Consider the following 24643-nt stretch of genomic DNA (forward strand, 5'->3'; position numbering starts at 1 on the left):
TTTAGAGTTAAGTTTAAAGACTTAGAAAAACTTCACTCTTTCTAAGGTCCAGCTTGTGTCATCCATTGTTCTCAAGTGCTAAAGAAAACTTTTGTTCTCCGACTTAAAAATGTTTGTCTCCTGCCTTTAGGTACAATTGTGATAGATGCTGTACACATTTGTACACTGTCATATTGTTTTTACCTAGTAAGGAGCCTTGCTAATCGAGCTGATGATCTAGCAATTATGACTCAAAAGCAAATGCTACTGGATAAAAAAGGGGTCAATGAAAATGCAGAGAAGAGTATTGTAGTAGGAAGGGATGAGAAAGTGGGAGACCTGGATTGCAGCCTTGGCCCTAACTATACCTCAAGTCTGAAGTAGTCTTCCTAAATGTTAGATTCTAGGAAGATTTCTAGCTACAGACCATGGGACGATTTTCATAATTTGTAAAAAATGTGAAAAGAACTTGTGCTTGTCTTATCCACCCTTTCTTTGTGACCTTCCTCAAGTCACTTAACCTGTCAGAGCTTCAGTTTGCTTATCTACAAAATGAGGGATAAATGAAACTTAGGTCATCTAGCTCATAGGACCATTGTGAAAGAATAAAACAGACTAATAAATGTGAATTACTTTGTAGCCATATTGTCATCAGATCCTAAATGTTGCTTATCTAAGAGAAAATATATTTGGAAGCCTCCTTGCTGTTCTGGTGTGACACTCCATTTCCTGTCTGGGCTTTTTCAGTGCCTGTCTCTCACGCCTGGAATTCTCTCTCCATTTCTGTCCTTCTTGATTTCCTGGCTTCCTTCAAGTCCTAAGTCCCACCTTGTATTGGAAGCCTTTCTTGATCCCTCTTAATGCTAGTGTCTTCCCTTTGTTGATTATCTCCAGTTTATCCTGTACATATCTTGCATATATGTTGTTATAGTTGTGACTCCCATTAGACTATGAGCTCTTTGAGAGCAGCAGTTGTTTTTTGCCTTCCTTTGAGCACACTTCTTTAGCTCTTAGCACACTGCCTAGCATATAGTAAGTGCTTAATAATTGCTTGTTGATAACACTGGCCATTGGGGCAGCTAGATGGTGCAGTGGATAGAGCACCGGCCCTGAATTCAGGAGGACCTGAGTTCAAATCCGACCTCAGACACTTAACACTTACTAGCTGTGTGACCCTGGGCAAGTCACTTAATCCCAATTGCCCCATTAAAAAAAAAAAAAAAAGAAAAGATAACACTGACCATTAAGAGAATGAAAACCAAGAACATATTTTATAAAAACATCTTTCTCTGTTACTACTGTAAGGCTAAAATTCTAGCTAGTCTGTCTAAAATATCTAATGAGTGGTCGCCAATAAATTATAAGCTTTAGCAAGAGTTAGACTTTTAAGCATTTATTAAGGAGAATAAGAATTTGGTAAAGAGAGAGAGAAAGGCCTACATTCATATCTATTAAAGGGAGAGCACATTGCTAGCTCTGCTCTCCACCAGAGTCCAAAGGAAAGAGCCCTAGTCAGAGGGCCAGGTTCCTCCCTTCCTCCCACACGCAGACCTCACTTCCTGATGCCAAAGAAAAGACTCCTGGTCTTGCCCTCAAAGACCTTCACTTCATCACGGAGCTTTTCTACAGTAAGTCTCCAGCAGGTGGTGTCATTCCAATCATTACACTATATAGTAAACAGTTAATCCACAGCTAAAATCATATCACACTTTTGCTTATCCCCTTTGTTGCTAGGGCCTTCCCCATAAGGTTTATCTTTTCTGTTGTTTGTTTGTATATAGTTATTTACATGTTGTCTTTCCCTTTAGACTGTGAGCTACTTTAAAGCAGTGACTGTCTTTTGTCTTTTTTTGTACACCCCCCCCCCAACAGTGCCTGCCTGGCACATAGCAGGCGCTTAATATGTGCTTATTTGAATGGATTTAATTTAGCACTGTAATACAGCCTATCATGTTGCTTACACCAAAGTGGTTCAAAAATCCTTGACGTTTAAAACGACTGCCCTGTTATGCTTTTGACTGACCTGTGTCCATTGGTGCCATAGAACAGGAGATCTGGTGTTTTATAGATTGTACGTTGGGTTTGTTTTGTTTTGTTTTTTGGCTTTTTTTTTTTTGCAGGGCAATGAGGGCTAAGCGACTTGCTCAGGTCACACAGTAGATTGTAGTTTAATTGTTGCTCCTCTCTGTTGTAGATGCAGTTCTATACCATTAACATTTTTGATATAGAGGGAAAAGGCAGTTATGTGGCAAGCTGAAGCAGAGAAAGTACAGAAAGGAAGGCCAGAAATCTTTAAGTTTAATTCAACAGATTCAGCAGCAAACATGTATTATGTACCTGTCACCCTGCTGGGCATTAAGGAGATCAAGAAAGAAACAAAACAGCTCATGTTGTTTACCTTCATCTGGGTGAAGCAGAGGACACAGCCAAGTGAAGAAAAAGTAGTTTTTGAGAGGAGACATAAAAGGGATTAGGAGGGCACCTCAGATAAAGCTTTGTGTAAGAGGTGACCTCTGAATTATGCTTTAAAGGAAACTAGGAGATTCTGAAGGATAGAAATGAAAAAGGAATAAAAATAGAGTGACTTGAAAATAGTTATATGTGCATATCCTTCAACATACTTGGCACAGTTTAATGTCTCCAGAAATTGATATTGTCCCATTTTTAAAGTTTGAATTTTAAAGCAAAGTTTTACGTTTTAGTTGCTTTAGTGTGATAAATTTAAAATGGCCTTTATGTTTATATATTCAGTAAATATTTGCCTTAAGTAAAAAAAAATAGATTCCTTTGGGGTTAGAAGTGGAGGGTAGCTTTTCACAATTAATGGTTGTAGGTCAAGCTTAAATTATAAGAGGCAACATTCCTAACCATTATAGCTGTAGACAGGACAGTCTTCATGTGTGTAGAATAAGAAAAGGGATTTGGTCTTGTCAGCTATACATCCCAGTTGCCTTAGAAATGTCGAGGGAGGCACCAGTGTAACACAGTGGTAAGAATACTGATTGGCCTTGGTATCAGAAGATCTGAGTTCAGATTCCTGCTGTGCCACTTAATAGCTCTGTGACCTTGGACTGTTGAATCATAGACCTGGAAGACTATCTGCAAAATCATCTGTGCAAAGAGGGGATTGGACCAATCTCAAAAGGTCCTTCTATCTCTAACATTGAGAAGGATCTGCACATTTCTTCCTAAACCTAAAGGATAACAGATGGAAAAACCTAAGTGAGAGCATTTAGTGTAGCATTAGAACTGAAAAGGACTTTCAAAGATTCTCTAATCCGTGGGGTCTGTGAACTTGTTTTTTCTTTCTTTCTTTGTTTTTAATATGTTAGGACTGTATTTCAATATGATTGGCTTTCTTTACAATCCTATTTATTTAGTTTTATTCATTTTAAAACATTCTGTCAAATTATGTCTATGATGCAAAAAAGTTTAAGAACCTTACTCTAGTCCTACACCCTCATCTTAAAGATGAGGAATTCAGGATATGCCTTAAACTACTAATCAATAAAAACCCAAATACAAGACATTGTGAGAATAAAAGCACCAGTTTTGGTAATTAGTGGCTCTGTATTTTCATCCAGTCTAGTGCCTATAGAAAAGAAAGGCAGAAGCAAAGAGAGGAGAGGGAAAAAGGCTTCCTTAAGCCAGATGAAAAGAAAAAGGGAGAGAAGAAGAAAGAGAAGAAACAGAGAAGGAAAAGAAATGTCAGAGGATCAGGTTACTTTTATATTTGTCATATATTTGTGGTAGTTTGAATTTCTAAGTATATATTTGTGTCATTACAATAACAAGTTTGTTAATTATATGTGCCTAGGAAACCAAACCTGATTATCTGGGGAGCTGACTTCATTTTCCCTCTAAACTGTGTCATTTCTCAAACAATAGTTTTATTGCTACGTTATCAAGCCATTTATTCATGCATAATCTCATGTACTTCCTGGAACCTGGACCTCTGGAAAATAAAATACCTTAAAACAAAGCATCTGGAAAACTGTGAAATGCTCTAGCAATCTCCTTTGTCATTTCCAGATACTTTTGTGAGCAAAGCTTGACCCTGGCAACAGTTGCTAAGTAAGTTGACAATTTACAGCTTCGAGTCTGAAGATAAACTTTCAGTAAAGCCACCTTCCTAGCTCCATGCAGTAGGGCCCTTCAGTTCTCCCTATGTTTTTATTGATAGAAATGCTTCTAATTCATAATGGTGAATGATTTAAACTTCAAGCCATCCTCCAGATTTCACCTTGAAACAGTAAGCCACCTCCAGTCTGCCGAGAAGATCGTTATCCATCAAAATCCCTATTACTGCTTTTTCTAATTCTAGCATGACAGCTTTGGCCATTCTACATTGTGAATGTTGCCTTAAATTCAACCATGATTCGGAATCCAAATCTCGAAAACTTTGTTTGTTGTGCAGTGTGTAATAAAATAATACCACCACCACCTACTGGGGAAACTTTAGAACGGATCCATGAATACAAACCATTTAAAACAAGGTTTTATACTCATAAGGATATACTAGGTAAGTGAGTTTATGCTCTTGAGTTGCACTAATATTTCATAGTAGTAGACCTAACCTTTCCTGTCACCTCATTGTCTATCTTATGTTTGTTGATTTAAGTTATATCATCATTCACTTGTATGTCTTCCAGCCATTTTTTTAGTCCAGATCTATGACTTCATCAGTGTAGAGAATTCCCAGGGTGGAAACTAGTGATGTGGATTGGCAAATTTAATGTATAGTCTTAGAGAGTGTGCTTAGGGCTATTGAGAACTTAAGTGATTTGCCCAGGTTTACACAGCTACTGTGCATCAGTGGCAAGAGTTCCAGGACATACTAACAAGGCTTACTATATTTTAATATCTATTAGGATCTTCCAGCTAACTACATAATGTAAAAAATGATTCTCTGTAGTGTCTCTAAAGTATCTGGGGGAGGTAGAGCAAAGAATTTCCACTAAAAGAAGGAAATAATGTGACTCCTAGAGAATTTGTTTACTCCTTCTTTCTCATTAATCAACAAGTATGCTATATGCATGCTACACTGTATTTGTATATAGACTTGCTTTAAATCTAGGTACTTTCCAAGTCCCTTTCTTCAACAGCCTTCTCTGTTCTGTGGTAATTGCGTCCACGTCCACATCTTTGGCTATCACCTCTAGGAAGTTCATGTGATAATTTACTTAGAGCTGGATGAGACTTAGAGGGCATCTAGTCTACCGCCTATATTTTACAAATGAAAACAGTGAGACCCAGACAGGTAAATTGCTTGCTCAAAGGAGCATAGCCATTCTGCTAACTCTAGACCCAGTGCTCTCTCCACAGCACTACAAAAGTTCTGAGAATATTTACCTGCTCCAAAGTCTTCAGTATGCAGAGTCTACTGCTGTTGGAGGCAGTTCCAAAATTCTTCATATGACATTGAAGCCCTCCATAATCTGGTTTCTTTTTTTAAGATTTTTTTTATTGTCAAGCATTTTAATTTCTCTTCCATCTCTCTCCACCAATATTGAAAAAAAAATAAAGAAAGCCCTTATTAAAAGAAATCTTCATTGTCAAACAATGACCATATCCAAAAAAAAGTGTCTCATTCTACATCGAGTTTGTGATCACCTTGGTCTTCTGGATGGTCATTACACTTAATACATTTGGTTTCAACTTTATCTTACAGTGAGAAAACAGAACAAAACACCAGACTTGAAGTCAGAAGACCAGAGTTTGAGTCAGAACTCTGCTTCTTTTTAGCTGACCTTGGACAAGTCCACCTCTCTGAGCCTCAGTTTCTTCATTTGCAAAATTGCTTTGCCTATGTCACAGGATTATTGTGAGGATAAAATGAGATAATGTCAAAGTGCTCTGTAACCATAAAGTATGCTGTAAATTATTTCTATTACTGTCTTTCATATGTCCTATATTGTGGCCACACCAGAACAGAGGATCGTAGACTTAGCACTGGAAAGGACCTTAGAAACCGTCTAGTCTGATCTCCCTCATTTTACAGATGAGAGAACTGAGGCTCCGAGAAGTTAAATGACTCACTTGCCTAAGCTTATGAAAATACGTTATAAAATCGGGATTAGAATGTGGATTTTCCTATTAAATCTCAGCTCTCTCTCCTTTGACTTGACCTCACAGATTAGTTGCATTGACTGAAAATGTCCCCAAAGTGCTTACTATGTGGCTGGCACTTGTGCTGACTTCCTGCATCCCTGTGCTTTCTACCTTAACTATAAATGTTCCCTTTCCCATTCCTGTCTTTTAAAATCCTAGCTACCTTTTGTGACCTAGCTCAAATGTCACTTCCTTTGTGAAATATTCCATAAACCTCCTAGTAATTCATGCAGGCAGTATAATTATATATCTTTCTTCATTCCTTTATCCCCAGTCTTCTTGTGAGAAAAGCATTCCAAATACACTTTAAACCTTATAAAAAGTAATCCCAAATGCTCCTTTTGTACTTTGTTGTTGTTGTTGTTGTTATTGTCCTTATAATGCTATTATGTGACTAGATGCAGTTTCATTTCATTCTTACTGCTCCTAGGAACTATTTATCCAGTCCCCTTCCCTTCATGCAGGTTAGGCTAGTTTTTCCATAAAGGTATGAACACCACCCTTGAGTTTTAGTTGACACAGAGGACTAAAGGTTCACACTGGTTGACGTCACTTCCTTATTGCTAGAGTTCAAAACAACTATGAGGCACCCCATAATGTCTATAGGATGATCCTGATAGGTAACTCAGGCAAGGGAGCTTTGCTCATCTGAATCAATTCGAGGTGTTCTGAAGGCCTATTCTTGTTTAATATCCTCTTGCTTTGGCAAAGTATATCTCCTTTTAACTGTTGAATGACATTACACGTGTCTTATTTTATTCCTAAGGAAAGGGACTGAAATCTCAAGACTTGATGTTCTCCTACATGTGGCTGAGTAAACAGTGGACTCCTTGAGGTCAATGTCATCAAAGGCTGGTTTCCAATGTGGTCTGGCCATTCCAGGGTACATTCTGTGTCACTACCCATAGATAAAGAGGCATGGAAGAGATCCCAGTTCTCTTGGGAAACTCACAAGCAGGAACAACAATCTGAGGTTTAAATTCCATGGAAAGTATCCCTCAGGTAATTAGACTAACACCCAAAAAAAGTGCAAGAAACATAAGACTACAGTGAATGCAGTGGTTCCCCTAGTTCCATGGCCCTGGAGCTGATCAGCCATATTCTAATGATACTTCCTACTAGCTTCCTCTGGCTCCCTACATACTTCCTCTGGCTTCTTCAGAGAAAATCTATTTTTTCCTAATTTGATCTGATCCTGATCACGAACACCAGTGGATATTATGATATCAGTTAATAAATGAGTATTATTTGTAAAAGTGCCAAGCACTGTGCTAAGTTTTGGGAACAATCCCTTACAGAGAACTTGGATTCTAAAAGGGGAGAGGCAGGAGAGACAATAGGTACACATGTATAATTATGTATATATCGTAGCTGGGAAGTACCTGGAAACTCTGAGTTTGGAATTCTGCCTGTTCTTCCAATGTTAACCAACTCTTCATTGTTATATCTCTGTAGGGATAAGATCATCCCTGCCTCCTTTTCAGCCAAATCCCTGCTAACAGAATGTTCATCCATGCTAATAATAGGTCTTCTTGGCAGTATGGTTGGCCTGCTGGAGCTACCAGTTGAAAAAATAAAAGGAATACCTTTTAAAAACCATCCTTGTCAAATTCCAAAAGACTTTCAACTCTTTAGAGTCAATGGAATATGAATAATTAACTATGATTCCTGACCTGATTTGACTTCCTCCTTCCAAAACAGTGTTTCCCTATCCTCATGTAAGGGTATGCCTTTTTAGACATCAGCAAAATTGAAGATGTAAAGCAGGAGTTCTCAAACTTTTTGCTGTTAGGATCCTATTACAGTCTTTAAAAATTACTGACGGCCTCCTCTCAAAAATCTTTTTGTTTGTATGGGTTGTATCTGTTAATATTTACCACGTTAGAAATTATTAGTTTTAGAAATTGTTGTTCAGCCTTCAGACTTGAAGAGGACCAATGATATCATGATGTTGGGGTCAAGGTACTGTGTGTTCAGCTGTGACTGATCAGTCCCATAAGCTCGGAAGGTTCTACCACAAGTCAGGCACAAAGAGTCCATTTGAACGTTTGGGATGGAGGTTTGCACATCTCACGTTACCTTTGTGCTACTGAGATTCTGCTTTGCTCATACAGCACAGCACTTTCTTTGATGTTGAGCCTGCCATGCTGGGTGGTTCTGGGCTAGCATCTCCCACATCTCAAAAGATACTAACATTCTTCAAAGAGATACTGAAAGTATCCTTGTACTTCTTCTGACCTCTGTGTGAGTGCTTGCCTTGTGTGAGTTCTCCATAAAATAGACTCAGTATTAGAAATTATATTATTATTATTTTGAAAATAGCTTTGATTTCACCTTTCCACACCTCTACCCTTAAAGGTTAAGAACCGCTGCTCTAAGAGGAAAAGATGGAGAAAAGTGTGAGGGTAAGGTCCTTTTGGATATAAATAACTACTCGTGGGGCAGCTAGGTGGCTCAGTGGATAGAGCACTGGCCCTGGAGTCAGGAGGACCTGAGTTCAAATCCGGCCTCAGACACGACACTTACTAGCTGTGTGACCCTGGGCAAGTCACTTAACCCCAATTGCCTCACTAAAATAATAATAATAATAAAGAACTACTCACCTTGGAAAGGATCCAGAGGTCTTGAGTAACTCAGTTCTACATGAAAAGACCAGTAAAGACAATAAACTTGACCCAGGGCACAGATTGGCTCCTTTCACTACCTTTACCTCCAAGTATTTGCATAAGATCCAATGGGAAACTGGAAATTTAACTGGATGGTTGGAATGAGGTCTCACCTTCTAATTCATCTTCTAGTGGATGAGAAGAGAAGGCCATGGACAAACCTCTGGATATTGGCATGTCCAAGCTTCACTTGCCCAAGGATAATGCAAAAAGACCAGAGGGCCTGGAGATAGAAATTATATAGGATGATGGCCTCTGCTAATTTGGGACAGGAATAAAGGGTAAAAGTGAGGAATTGGGGGTTTGGGAGTAGTCTCTTTCCATAACTGGGTCTTCCTTTGAGACTGCACTGTTCCACTTGAACAATAAGGCAATAGTGAAGAGCAGTGAAATTGTATGTATAGCCACTCCTGAAAATGTCCAGAAGGCAGAATCATCAGTCCTGCCTGTGACACAACAGTGAAGGAATGAAAAAGTCAAGGAGATGTCCTAGTTCCTGATCTTCCCAACTGACTGGGAATTGGCCTTATGGAGGTCATAAGTAGAAGAGCTTTGAGGAAAGATTGCTAGTTGTGAGTGAGAGTACCCAAACCAAGCTCCTGGAACTCCTGGATTTAGAGCTGCCTAAGATAGGAGGAGGGCAGCTAGGTGATCCAGGATGGAGCCCTGGGCCTGGAGTCAGGAAGACTCATCTTCCTGAGTTCAAATCTAGCCTCAGACACTTATTACCTGTGTGACCCTGGGTAAATCACTTAACCCTGTTTGCTTCAGTTTCCTCATCTGCAAAATGAGCTGAAGAAGAAAATATCAAACCACTCCAGTATCTTTGCCAAGAAAACCCTAAATTGGGGGCAGCTAGGTGGCGCAGTGGATAAAGCACCGGCCCTGGAGTCAGGAGTACCTGAGTTCAAATCCGGCCTCAGACACTTGACACTTACTAACTGTGTGACCCTGGGCAAGTCACTTAACCCCCATTGCCCCGCAAAACAAACAAACAAACAAACAAAAAACAACCCTAAATTGGATCAGGAAGAGTCAGACACAACTAAACACCACCACCCAAGCACTAGAACTTTTTGGATTTTAGGTACTTGTAAAATGGGGGGGGGGGGGTAGTAGCAGTAACATTAGCAGCAACAGCAGTAGCTGCCCTCTTTTCTATTCCACCCCATGACTAAAGGCACTGAACTCATGAAAGTATATGTGGGGGAATTATCAGTATAAAAATTCCCTCCACCAGTGCAAATCTGCAGCTATGTAATTTGTAGTCTTGGACACTTGGTTGGAACATTGAGAGGTTAAGTAATTTACCCCATCACATAGCATGTGTCAGAAGGAGCATTTGAACCCAAGTCTTCTTAACTTAAAAATTACACCTGTGCTGCCTTTCACTCCTTTTAGCTGTATCCCTGAAATGGGTTGTAAGGAAAATTTCTTCAAATGGAAATAAGTCGTAACTGGATTTTGTTCATTCATTTGTCAGCCAAATATTTATTAAGCACCATCTATGTGTAAAGCATTGTGGCAGATTCTGGGTGCAGAGTACAAAGGTAACCAAAAGATAAAAGGCCATCTGTAGATGCTCAATATAATTTTCATTCAAATACACAGATATTGGGATTGAAATTCATCAAAAGGAAGAAAAAATCCATCATGATAAACTGGAAGAACTTCTTAAAGTGGCACAGGATGAAGTATGGGCAAAGGTAAAAGATATTGCAATGTATTTAAAACTGTTATTTACAAAGTGTTACACTAAAACTGGGGTCTTGTCTCTTGTGTTCTATTTAAAAGTATTGGGGAAAACTAGGTGGCACAGTGGATAAAACACCAGCCCTGGATTCAGGAGGACCTGAGTTCAAATCTGCCCTCAGACACTTGACACTTACTAGCTGTGTGACCCTGAGCAAATCACTTAATCCCCATTGCCCTGCAAAAAAAAAACAAAACAATATAAAAGTATCTCATATAATTCTGGAAAAGGTCTTTCTTTGAAATCATTTCTGTGTGTGTGTCTGTGCATACATGTGCGCATGCTGCATGCATGCAAGAAACTGTCTTATGTTTTATGTATGTGCATTCATGCACATGCATGCAAGAAAACTACCACAAGGAACACAACTGTTACGTGTTGCTTGGGCCTGGTTTTGGAAGACTTCCACCCATCCTCCAAGTCTGCCCCATGTGGAATAGTTCATGGAGCTATTCCAAGAAATTTGGAGTCCACTAACCCTTGACAATCCTCTTTTAAAATAGTGACTGGATGGCAAAGAATTGGAAATTGAGGGGATGCCCATTAATTGGGGAATGGCTAAATAAGTTGTGGTATATAAATGTAATAAAATACTATTGTGCTGTAAGAAATGATAAGTAGATGGATTTCAGAAAAAACTGGACTTACATGAATTGATGCTGAGTGAGATGAGCAGAACCAAGAGAACATTGTACACAGTATTAACAACATTGTGTGATGATCAACTGTGATGGACTTGGCTCTTCTCAGCAATACAATGATCTAAGACAATGCCAAAAGACTCATGATGGAAAATGCTATTCACATCCAGAAAAAGAACTATGGAGTCTGAATGCAGATTGAAGCATACTATTTTCACTTTTGTTGTTGCTTTTTTTGTCATTGTTTATTTTTTCTTGCATTTTTTTTTCCTTTTCTGATTCTTCTCTTACAACATAACTAATGTGGAAATATGTTTAATATGCTTGTAATGTATAACCTATATCAGATTGCTTGCTGCCTTCAGGAAGTGAGAGGGAAGGGAGGGTGGGAGAAAAATTTGGAATTCAAAAAAATATCTTTACATGTAATTGGAAAAAAAAATTTTAAACTGTGACTGGATCATTCTGGAGACACACTGTCCTTCCTGAAAGCGTTCCCTTTCTACTTCAAAAATGTTGACTTGTTGCTGTGCAAGTGAGTCACTGAGGGGTTGTAGAGATGAGCACATAGACAGATTTGAGATGGTGTTCATAGAGCACTGGACTCAGCATCAGGAAGATCCTGCCTCACTTGCTCACTAACATTGTTATCCTAGGCAAATCCTTTCATCTCTCTCAACCACAGTTCCCTCATCTATAAAATGGGTATAATGAGAGCACTAAAATGAGGATAATGAAAGCACCTACGTCATTGAGAAGATCAAATGAGATAATATATGTAATGTGCTTTTTGAACCTTAAAGTGATACATAAATGCCAGCTATTTTATTATTAGACTAGAGCATGTCATAAAGAAGACTGACATTATAAAAAGATATAGGCACAAATACTCTTTCATTTCCCACCTATAAAATGGGGACAAGAAGAAACACGTTATAATGGACAGATGTGTGGCCTCAGAGGCAGGAACGATAATAATAGCTAGAATTGAGATAATGTTTTAAGATTTGCAAAAAAGCTTTACAAATATTTTATTCCCATGATAATCCTGGGAGGTAGGTCCTGTTATTATCCCCATTTTACAGATGAGGAAACAGGCCTGCAGAAGTTAAGCAGCTTACCAAAGGTCACACAGCTAAGTGTCTGAGGCTTTATTTGAACTCTGGTCCTGAGTCCAGCCCCAGCACTCTATCCACTGCACTACTGTGGTACACGCCCTCTGTCAAGTCCCTCCTCTGGTACCTGCTGACTGAATGACTTAGGCAAGTCTTTGAACCACTCATTGTCCCTGGCAACTCTCTTAAGTATATTAATTGCAGAACAGTTGCCAATCTACTTTGGTAAAGGAAGTTTCCACAGTAGGAACTCCACAAATCAATGAAATCATGAAAGTTTATGCTATAGGATTGACTCGAAGATAGAGGCTGAGTGAAGGAATTATCAATGAACAAGAGAAGTAATTGGCACAAGACTATAAGAACATAGAACTGAGATGTGGAATGATGCTAGAGATGCTATAGTCCAACCCTAAAAAAAGAAGGATCTGTTTGGGTGTAGGTGTTGAACATATTTCCCCTTGGGATATAGACTAGGTCGAAGGCAATACTGACCTCCTGATATGGGTAAATATAATTCTGAGTCAATCAATTATAAGGTGATACTCTTCCATATATAGCCTTGGGTTAGATGTTTGTGTAAGGCAGGAGTACTGGAATTGGGAAATCCTCATTTAATGTTTTGAGTAGTTAACATATTTTGGTCAATTAGAAAGAAAATTTGGAAGTGACAAAGAAATAGTGTAAGCATCTATAATAATAGCCAATATTTATATAGTACTCTAAGGTTTATGAAGTGCTTTATTTACATTATATAATTTGAGCCTTTGAATTAATAATAACAGTAATAATAATAGTGCATTTTATATAACACTTTAAGGTTTGCTAAACACTTTATACATATTATTTCATTTGATTCTCTCAAAAACTGAGATAGGTGCTATTATCTCCATTTTACAGATACAGATACTGAGGCAGGCAGAGGTTAAGTAACTTGCCTAAGGTCATACAAGAAGTAAATGGCAGAGATAGAATTTGAGCCCAGATCTTCCTAACTTTAAATTCATTACTTTATTCATCCTACATACAAGTATTATCATTCCTGTCAGAGATAGGATTTGAACCCAGGTCTCCCTAACTCCAAGTCTAGAACTCTATCTACTATGTTGTATTGCCTCAATCAAGCTATTGATTTAATATTTATTTAATAGCTTCATAAATCAATCCAGTCAACTAGGTAGGACATGTAGTAACAAAGAAAGAAACCACATCAGGAGTCAGGCCACTTGGTTTCCAGGCCTGTACCTGACCCCTATGAATAGGGAGACCTTAAACAAATGATTTCATTTCTTGGGCCTCAATTTTCCCATCTATAAAATTAGAGGGTTGGGATAAAGTCCTTTTCAAATGGAGTACTCAAATTCTGGCTTTTTTTCATGATGTGCAATGGAATATAGTTATTGCGATGTAGCCAATCAAAGATCAATATGTGGCATATGATTTCCACTCAGGATTTTGTCATCCAGCATCAAGTTGCATGGCATTCATGCTGATACTTGTGGTGTTCAGTTTTGAGGAAGAGAAGTACAAGATCTATTTTCAAGGTTTACTCTCCCATCTAGGTCCTAGAAGGTCCTCTTTCCATCTTGAACAGCCAAAGATTCTGGAGATGAAGGACCCTTGGCACAGAAGGGATGAAATGATGGGGACCAGTATTCAATCAATCAACAAGCTCCTCCCCTGTGTGAGACTTTGAACTAGGCAAAAGAGAATCAAAGACAAAAAAATGAAACCATCTCAGGGAGCTTAGCATGAGATGGAGGGTAATAGAGCCCAACTCTTTATGGAAGAGCTGGCACCCCCTAACCCAGAAAGAGCTTGTCCCCCTCCCTCAACCTGTGAATGAACTGTGCCCTGGGGAATAGCCTTCCTTAGAGGGAGAAGTGACTGCCGCTACCTAGATTTTAATTTAGCAAAGGAACTAGCCCTTTGGGAACCAGGTGCCCAGTAGAAGAGATTAAGACAACTGCAGAAGTATCTAGTTAGAACTTAGAAAACCAGACAGAAGGGAAGCAGCAGTAAACAAATATTTGACAATTTGAATAAGAGCACATTGATGTTGTGGCATGATAGAGTGGTAAGCAAATTTATTTGGAGTTGTAGGAACTGGGTTTGAATCCCAATCTTGATACTACCTGGCCTTGAGCCAGAATTGGCTCACTGGGCCTCAGTTTTGTTTTATCTGTAGAGTGAGGGCATTGAGCTAGATTAATATTTTAAGATCCTTTTCATTTCTGTTTCCTGGGACTCATCATGGTAGAATGGAAAATACTGTGTATTTGTAGTGAGAGGACTTGAGTTCAAATTTTGATGCTATTTTCAATCTCTGAGATCTTGGGTAACTTGCCACTTTGAAATTCCATTTCCTCATTTGTAAAATGGTGGAGTCTATTGATCTTCATGGTCTCTTTTAGCTCTAAACCTGTGATCTTAAGGTTTATGATGCTTTGGGAACTTACATCAAACAGAATAAAGAAGTTTTATACTGAAAAGAACTGACTGAAGAAACTGGACAGCTCCTCCATTCTTCCTCTGCAATGAATTGTGTCCTGAGATCAGTCTAAAAAGACAGTTTACCTTCTCTCTCCTGTGCAGACTGCATGCAAAGTTAGTCACTAGAGGGAGGTAGAGTCCACAAAGTAAGCATCTGGCTTTCCCTGCTACTTGCCAGTAAACTTGGATTTGCTGCTCCATTCCCCAGGATAATGGCAAATTGCCTTTGTCACCTCTCAGAATAAATTAATGGAAAATCTCTCTCTCTCTCTCTCTCTCTCTCTCTCTCTCTCTCTCTCTCTCTCTCTCTCTCTCTCTCTCTCTCTCTCTCTCTCTCTCTCTCTCTCTCTCTCAAGGCTGAGCTCGTAACGGAGGAAGCAGTGAAAAAAGCTGTCCAGAAAGTCCATGCTAAACACCTGGAAGAAATAGAAAGTTTAAAGGAAGCACATGAAAACGAATTGAAGGTTTGGACTGACTTGTTTCATATACTTGTAAACTCACTTAGGGCAGTGGGGAAAATATCTATTCAGCAGGATGAAATCCAGTCACATAGAAGCTTGAAGTCAGTGCTCCCTAGAGAAAGGCTGGGGAGGGATGATGGGAAGCACAAGAGTTTTGAAAGGGGGTAGTAGGAATAGGAGAAATGAGGGGAGAGGGAGTCGTTTTGAGCCCAACAGTAAACAGCTAGGCAATGATGGAAAGAACACATCCATCTCTTGGGCTCCCTTCCTGCTTCTCCCTTTAAGGTGGGTCACTGTGCTGAAAGGGGAGATGGAACCGTGGAGCTCCACAGTATATACATGGCAAATTTAGGCCAAGGCAGAGATAGTTCTTAAACATTTCCTCCTGTGGAGGCATCCAGGTCCCACAAAGGAAGGCAGCTCATAGACCCATTCCTCAACCAAGAAGCCAAAAGGCGAGATTGGCAGACTTCCCAAGAAGAAGCCCAGCCTATTAGCTTAACTGATTGTCTCTGGCCTCAGATAATGTGCTCTGAAAAATAGGTTCCAAATCAGCTATTGAGATTTTTCTGTCCAGGTGAGACTGCTGTGGTGATGATGACATAGATATAATGATACCTAGATCTATAAAATGCTTTAAGGTTTACAAAAACTTTAATATATGTTATCTCACTTGATCCTTAAAGCAACCTGGGGAGGTAGATGCTATTATCACATTTCACAGATGTGGAAACTGAGGCACAAAGGGATTAAATGACTTGCCTACAGTTACTCCTCTTGTGTCTGAAGGATGATTTCAATGCAGGTCCTGATTCTAGGTCCATGGAAGTAGTTAGGGGAAATTGGGCTCAAAGTTTAGTTTCTACTTGGGAAATGTGGTAATGGGCTTATGATTGTAAGATTATAGAAGAGGTTTTTTTCAAAGAAGGCCCATGGTGCTAAGGATAGGGAGAATTTCTATGTCAGTGGGTTGTCACAAGGAGGGAGACAGGGAGGGCTGTTAGTTTAGGCCGTGTTACCAGAAGGCAGGCAGTTCTGCAAAATATAATGATTGGGATAGTGAGGAACTGAGGAGATAATAGGACAGGCACTGATTTCTTTCCTGTGTACTCAAATGTATATTGGAGCCAACCTGATTATAATGGGTCATGAGAGTTGGCAAAGCATTCGAGAAGAGAACAAAATCCTAGATTTGCCTTTGCCATTTTGCCTATGTAGTATTGTACAGGGTGTGTTACCTGGAAGCTTGAAGTAGTGAGCGAGAGCGAGCAAGCGAGCGAGAGAGAGAGAGAGAGAGAGAGAGAGAGAGAGAGAGAGAGAGAGAGATTGAGAATTGAGGTTGTTCTTTTGTTTAAAGCAGATTACATTTGCAAAGAAGTGGGTGGTATGGTGGGAAAAGCTCTGCCCTTGGAATCAGAAGACCTGGCTAGCTCTACTAAAATGCTGGTTCCTATCTGTCCTTGTCATGAGGCTTCTCTGAAATTTAACTGTGACAACCTGTATCATGAAATAACACAATCCATTAAGTTAATTTATTAATTTGTTTGGATGGTCCGTATTATTTAAGAAGTCAAACTTCCCTTTCTAGATATCAAGGGTCCCAGTACTAAAAGCTGTACTTGAGATACTCATGACTCCTACTTATACCTGTTTTTCCCTCTCATTCCCCACATCTTTAGCACCTAGATGTCTTTTGTAGTTCCTGTGTAGTAAGCGTTTATAATAATACCTCCTATGTGCCAGGCATTGTGCTAAGTGCTTTACATATATCTTGTTTGATCCTCATAATAAACACTGTGAGATGTTTTACCATTGAGGAAACTGAGGCCATTGAGGTTAAATAACTTGCTCAAAGTCACACAGCTAGTATATGAAGTCAAATTTGAACTCAGGTCTTCCTAACTTTAGGCACAGTACTCTATCCATTGTGCCATCTAGCTGCCTCACATGGGTCCCCAGAAATCCACCTCAGATATTGAGGTACTTATTGTGAATTAGCATCCACTCAGAACCATAGCTCATGAGCCCCCATCAATGTGTTTCTTTTACTAGGCTAAACAGGAGACACATTAGTTCAAACAAAGGACATCTAATCAAACAGCATAGAAAAATAAGTGACAAAGAATCCCCATACACACAGTTGTACACTTAACAAGTTACTGTGCCACCTGTGGAAGAGGAGAAACATACAGGAAGCACGTGTGACCAGGAAACATGCAGAGAGGTGTGTACGTTAAGGAACATTTGGGACCAAGGAATAGTAGGAAGAGCCATATGTGTAAGGAATTCATGTCTACGATGTCCGCCTGGCCCTCACAGCTCAAGCCTCAGATGCTGTGTTCTCTGCTGAACTGGAGTCTCTGCTGCTCTATTCTCTCAGCTGGATAAAGCTGCATTCTTCTGCTTTTTGCTACCATCTGCTGGTCTTCAACTGCTGGGAAGCTTCTTTGGGTTTTCTGCTTGGGTCATACCAAATAAACATCACTTCATTTTTTGACAGGATACTTCTTTCATAGAACTAGGGCTGGACATAAATAAAACATCTGTATTGGGGCAGCTAGATGGCACAGTGGATAAGCATTGGTCCTGGATTCAGGAGTACCTGAGTTCAAATCTGGCCTCAGACACTTACTAGCTGTGTGACTCTGGGCAAGTCACTTAACCCCAATTGCCTCACCAAAATAATAAAATAACATTAAAAAAAAACATATCTGTATCAAAGCCAGGGATATTTGATAAAATCATTATGTACTTGTGGACAAGATGTATGGATTAAGTGCTTCTTATCTGCAAGGCACTGTTCTAGGCATTGGAGATAGAAAGTCGGAAACAAAATAATCCCTGCTCTCAAAGAATGTACATAGTACTGAGGGTTTACAACATGTATACAAAAAAGTAAAGGACAATGAAAATTGAGGAGAGAGAGAGAGAGAAATTACAACTGAGGGGATCAAGAAAAGTTTCATAGAAGAGGCAGCATAGGAGCTAATCCTTGAAAGGAGATCAGGATTCTAAAAGATGGAGAAGATCAGGCAGTCCATTCCAAATAGGAGAGACAGTTTGTGCAAATATCTTTAGGTGGGGCTTGGAGGGTAGCATTGAGGGAGTAGCTAATAGTCCAAACTGATTGGAAAAGAAGAGTTTAGGAGGAGCACTACAAAATAAGGCCAGATTCAATTATGGATTCTTAAATGCCAGGCTAAGGGATTTGTCTTTTATCCTATAGGCTTATCATATACTGAAGGTTTTTGAGCCAGAGCAACTTACCTCTTAAACCTGTGCCCCAGGTTATTTTGGCAGCTATGTGGAAGATGGATTACAAAGGGAAGAAACTGGAAATGAGGCAACCAGTTACAAGGCTGATACTGTACTGTGACTTTTTTTTAAAAAGTCTTCACTAGACCTTGCCATCTCTTTAAGGATAACAACCATATGTCTCATATCCCCTTCTCAGCCAAACTCCTCACATAAGCTGTCTATACTCCTTGCTTTGATTTTCTCTCTTCTCATTCCTCAATTCTTTACAGTCTGGCTTCTGACCTCATCACTCAACTGAAACTGCTCTCTCCAAAGTTATTAGTGATCTCTTAATTGCCAGATCTTATAGTCTTTCCTCAGTCCTTGTTCTTCTAGACTTACCTGCTGTATTTGACTCTGTTGACCACCTTCTTCTCTTAGATGCTCTCTCCTTTCTGAGCTTTTGAGATATTACTCCCCTCCTGGTTCTCCTCCTACCTGTCTAATTATTTCTTCTCTGTCCCCCTTGCTAGCTCATCATCTATGCCATACTCCCTATCTGTTCCAAAAGGTTATGTTCTTTTCTTCTTTTCTTCAGTGACTACACATTCTTTTTGTGGGTTTAATTGTCAAATCTATGCAAAAGACAACTCTAGGGACAGTCTCTCCCCTGAGTTTCAGTTCCACATCATCAATTACCTCTTGGACATTTCAAACTGATAGTCCCAGAGACACCCCGAATTCAACATGACCAAAACTGAAGTCATCATTTTTCACCCCTCACTAAGCCAGTCCCTCTTCTAAACTTCCCTGTTTCTGTCGAAGATACCATCATCCTTCCAAGTCTCCCATTTTCATGACCATTATCCTTAAATCACTCTGACCCCGAATATCTAATCAGTTGCCAAATCTTGCTGTTCTTACTTCTACAACATTACTTGCATTCATACCACCACAGAGTTTAGGCCCTTATCATCTCCCACCTGGACAACAGCCTCCTAATTGGTCTACCTGCCTCAAATCTCTTACCATTCGAATCTATCCTTTACACAGCTACCAAATTACCTTTCCTTAAGCACAAATCTGACCACAATACTTCTCTAGTCAATCAACTTGTGGTTTCCTATAGCTTATAGGATCAAATATTAACTCCTTTGTTTGACTTTTTGTGGGGCAATAAGGGTTAAGTGACTTGCCCAGGGTCACACTACTGAGTGTTTTGTTTGACTTTTAAAGCCCTTCACAGCTTTGCCCCAACCTATCTTTCCAGCCTCACACACTGCTTTCCCCTATGCATTCTGCAGTCCAGCCAAACTGGCCCTCTCTTTGTTCCTCACACATACACTACTCCACCTTGCATTTGTATGTCTTTGTACTTAAATCCCCAGTGTCCATGTAATGTAGCCCTTTATCTGTAAAGGGCCTAATGGGAATTGTGGTTTTTCTACATAAAAGGAGGGACTGAAGGATCATGAAAGGTACAAGCACCAGCTTTGCATATGGTACTTATAGCCAGGAGAAGGCTTGATTTGTAGCTGCCTCATCCAGAAGACATTTTGAATGAAAACTCTTGAGAGAGAGCTTAATTAAGGAATTATTCATTCCTATGGGACTTTTAGGTTATGGGGTATTAGTGATAGAAGGGTCGTGGATTATTATTCTGCAAGGAGAGAAGCATCTGTTTGGAGGATCCTGTTTCTGTCATGACACCACAGCATCTTTAAGAAGGCTCGCTTGGACAACAGAGAAGAATTTTAAAAGGAGCAATAAAGGCCTTATTTTCAGAACATATGAATATAGAACTGGAGAGGCAGCTAGGTAGTGTAGTGGATAGAGTACTGCACCTGAAGTCAAGATGCCCTCAGTTCAAATCCTTCCTCAGATACTTAATAGCTACTTAATAGCTTTACAGATGTGTGATCCTGAGCAAGTCACTTAATCTCTGTCTGCCTCAGTTTCCTCAACTGTAAAATTGGGACAACAAAAGCACCTACATCGCAGAATTGTTATGAGGATAGAATGAGATAATATTTGCAAAGCGTTAATATAGTGCCTGGCATTTTCAGCTGGTTCTGACTCTTCATGAGCCCATTTGGGGTTTTCTTGGCAGAGATACTGGACTGGTTTGCCACTTCCTTGTCCAGCTCATTTTACTGATGAGGAAACTGAGGCAAAGAGGGTGAAATTACTTGCCCAAGGTCACATAGCTAGTAAGTGTCTGAGGCCAAATTTGAACTCAGGAAAAGAAGTCTTCCTGGCTCCAGGCCTCACACCCTATCCTCTGTACCACCTAGCTACATATAGTGGGTGCTATATAAATACTTCTTGGTTTCACCTCTCAGCCACCCAGCATCATTAACTGATAAGACCTCTGTACAATCAACTATTTCTTCCACTGTGGTAAGAGCAGTATTTCCTAGGACTTACCGTAGAGACTGAGCTAGCTTTTCCTTGAACCCCATACTACACAGGCTAGACTAGTTTTTCTTTTAAAAAGTATTGAAACGGGGCAGCTAGGTGGCGCAGTGGATAGAGCACCGGCCCTGGAGTCAGGAGTACCTGAGTTCAAATCCGGCCTCAGACACTTAACACTTACTAGCTGTGTGACCCTGGGCAAGTCACTTAACCCCAATTGCCTCACTAAAAAATTTGAAAGAAAAAAAAAGTATTGAAACCACCCTCAGGAAATTAAGACTTAATCTGCTGGTTGGTTGATAGCTTCCTAGTGAATTCAGGACATAAGGAGCCACTGGGCTCTTCCTTCAGGCTTCTGACTAACATGTCTATCCTAGGCACAGGGAAGCAAAATCTAGCTAAGTCAATGCTGTATCCTTGCTAGATGTCCTTTTCATGCTAAAGCTTAGTAATCCTTTTGTTAACTGTTAGACTATAAAAGAGAGATGGTGAGTAACAGAAACCAGCATGAGACACTATTGAACTAAACCCTAGGCTTGCTGATGGAAAAAAGTGCAAAGAAACTTAGCCAGGGGCCCCACAGTGGGCCTTTAGGTGAGTACTAGAAGGGAAATCCCATTAATTACAGAGCCATAGATCCTTCACCCTGATTCCAATATCTCCTTCTCTGTCCGCTGACTTGTTCCTCAATAAGTAGTGGAGATAATAGTGGTAGAGTACATGGGGTATGCTGTTCTTCTCCCAATGCCAATAGGGTAAGAGCCTTTTTGAATTGCATCATATAAGGATCATAGAGCTAGAATTGGAAGGGATCTCAGAGACCATCTAATCCAACACCCTCACGTTACAGATGAAGAAACTGAGGCCCAGGTTTTCCCATGGTCACACAAGTAATAAATTGAAAAATTAAGATTCAAATCCATGGGGTTTTTTTACTACAAATCTAATACTCTTTCTACTATGTGACTCTGGCATAACCAGGGTAAACTATTGATAAAATATTTAACTTACCTGAAACACTAAATAAATACTAATGTGTTATAGTAACACCTCATCTATCTGGATCTGTGCAGTACAGAAGTCTCACCTATTTGGAACACAAGCACAGTTAACAGTCAAAATATATCACTCCACATAGTAAAGGGAGCACTTTACACAGAAGTGAATCGCTCAAACTCTTACTAAGAGTCTATTTACTCTTATTCTAACCTCAATACTATCTAGGTGATCAGGTTTCTAAGCCCAAAGTTGATCAGAAGCAGTAAATTAGAAGTGAAGAAAGAGGCTGCTACTGGCAATTTCATTGACAGATAAGGGAACTGGGTAGAGCCAAGATGACAGAGTAGAGGTAGGAGCTCAGATGAACTCTTCCAACATTCCTCTAAACAACTTTAAAACAATGCCTTAAATCGAATTCTTGAGCAGCAAAGCCAATAAAAGGTCATGGTGAGACATTTTTTCCAGCCCAGGACAACTTAGGAGTCAGTAGGAAAGATCTGTGATACTGGAGTGGGGGTTGGCCTGGAGTGTGGTACATGCCACTACAAGAAGCAACAGCAGGTATTGGAAGCTACTGCAATAGTGGCAGCTCTCAGCCCACACATGGTAAGTGGGGTGAGAGGATCAGACAACCAGTGAGAAAGAGATTACAGGTTATCCTTTGCCAGTGCTGGGTTCAGGACCCTGTTGCATTGCCCATAGGCAGTTCTGAGTCACAGTTCCAGGCAGAAAAGAATGTTGTGGTCACTCATAAGGGAGTAGGGACTCTGGTCAGTTCCAAGGCAGAAAGGAGCACTAGTTCCAGGGCCAAGAGGAGTGCTAGCCCGGGTGGATATAGGGAAACAAGGTTCTTTCCTGGGTAAAACCAGAACACAGGCCAGGAGAGCAGTGACCATACCTCTCCTTAGATCATACCACCTTGGAAGAACCCCAAATTCACAAACCCCCAGAACTAACTCTGAGAACAGCAGCATAAAAAAAACCTGAAGCTTGGGACAGTTCCTCCTCCACCATGGGAATAGAGCCCAACTTTAACATAAAGTTAAGAGTCAAGAAATAGGCTGGGGGAAATGAGCAAATAACAACAAAAGAACCTGACCATAAAAAGCAACTCTGGTGCTAGAGAAGGTCATGACACAAACTCAGAAGAAGACAGCAATGTCAAAACAGCTACAAGCAGAGCCTCAAAAAAGAAAAAGTGAATTGGACACAAACCCAACAAAAATTCCTGGAAGAGCTCAAAATGGATTTTAAGATAAGAGGTAGAGGCAAATTTGGGGAAAGAATTGAGAGTGGTGCAAGAAAATTATAAAGAGAGTCAACCCTTTGGTAAAAGAGACAGGTAAGAGAACTAACAGTTGACAGCAAAGATTGGGGGAGGAAGAAGAGGGAGGAAAGAATGGAAATTAAAAACTCTAAAAAGTATTTCTAAGAACTCAAAATCCACAGTCTTCTGATACCTCTTATTAGAGGAATAGATAATAGGCTGTTTGGATATTACTGCTTTTATGAAAGAATTCATAATTAGATGATCATAATTATATATAATTCATAACTAAAAACATATGAAATATGTTTATAAGGTTTCTCTCCAAGAAAGGATGGTTAGAACACAACCTACTTTTTCTTTTTTAAACAGGACTGGGAAATGTATAACATCTATAGCATCATAGAGTCAGAGTTAAAAGGGACCTCTGAGATTATTTCAACTCCTTCATTTTACAAATGAGGAAACTGAGGCCCAGGGAGGCTAAGTATCCTACAGCCAAGGTCACGGAGGTAATAACAGCATCCTAATCAAAAGGAAGAATTGCAAGCAAGTATTATGGCATCACCAGGAGGGCTGCAGTCCCCAAGGAAAAATCTGTTATCTAGAGCTTCATTCATAGGATCACATATCTAGAATTAGAAGGGACTTTAGAGGTCATCTAGTCCAATCCCCACTATTTTACAAATGGTGGGGCTGAGGCCCCAAGAAGTAAAGTGAATTAATTACCCAAGGTGATACATGTAGTGAGTGGCAGAGTTAGGATTCAAACAAAAATCATCTAACTCCAAATCCAATGTCTCTTCCACTATACCCTTCCCAACCATGGAAACCTAACATGCCATAAAGTATATTAAAAATGTCTCATAAAGTACTATCTCAGTGCCAGTGTTGCCAGTGCTATTATCACAGGAAACATCACAGCTTTCCTCTCTGCAATAACATCTGGACATGGTGTGTTGTCCCTATATGTATTTATAATCTGAAAGTATAATTCAGCATCATCCACTATTTAAATCTTGTTTTAATGTTGCTTAAGGAAACAGTGAAACTCACCAAGCAAGAGATGAGAGAGATCATGGAAGAGGAAATGAAGAGAGAAAACAAGGCTGCTGAACAGCGCATGGTCCATCGAATCCAGAAGATCCTGAAGGAGTGCCATGATGAAAAGCTCCGAGATATAGAAAAAGTCAGAGCTGAAGAACAACAAATAGCTATTGAACTACTGAATAACCAGATGAGGTACTCTTCAATATTCCCAGGCAACCCTACCCCCCCCCCTTCCACATCTTAATCCTAAACCCTTCTAAGTACGTGATGAAAGACTTTTTGTTGAGGTTTCCCTAAGTGACTCCTGTTTCAGAAATGATCACCATGGGATAATGTGGTGAATAACTCCCTCTATTAATACAGGTTGGTACATTCTTTGCCACTTACATCAGAGGTCAGCAGAATACTGGCTCAAAGGCCAAACCTTGGCAAGCTAAGAATGGCTTTTATATTTTT

At 39.8% G+C, this 24643-nt stretch overlaps 1 protein-coding gene across 2 annotated transcripts in view; it reads left to right on the forward strand.

Moving 5' to 3' along the window:
• The window catches only part of C4H6orf163 (chromosome 4 C6orf163 homolog), a 28898-nt gene that overhangs the window by 2081 nt on the left and 2174 nt on the right, over positions 1-24643 (forward strand). Inside the window, exons 1-4 of one of the 2 annotated variants that reach the window (XM_043964409.1) lie at positions 4354-4501; positions 10368-10462; positions 15115-15222; positions 24177-24379. In XM_043964409.1, coding sequence (XP_043820344.1) covers positions 4354-4501; positions 10368-10462; positions 15115-15222; positions 24177-24379 — 554 coding nt within the window. Of the gene's footprint in view, positions 1-4353; positions 4502-10367; positions 10463-15114; positions 15223-24176; positions 24380-24643 lie in introns of those variants that run through there. The other variant, XM_043964408.1, reaches the window with a different exon arrangement.

Source organism: Dromiciops gliroides, chromosome 4, assembly GCF_019393635.1.
Source record: "Dromiciops gliroides isolate mDroGli1 chromosome 4, mDroGli1.pri, whole genome shotgun sequence".
Classification (NCBI taxonomy): Eukaryota; Metazoa; Chordata; class Mammalia; order Microbiotheria; family Microbiotheriidae; genus Dromiciops; species Dromiciops gliroides.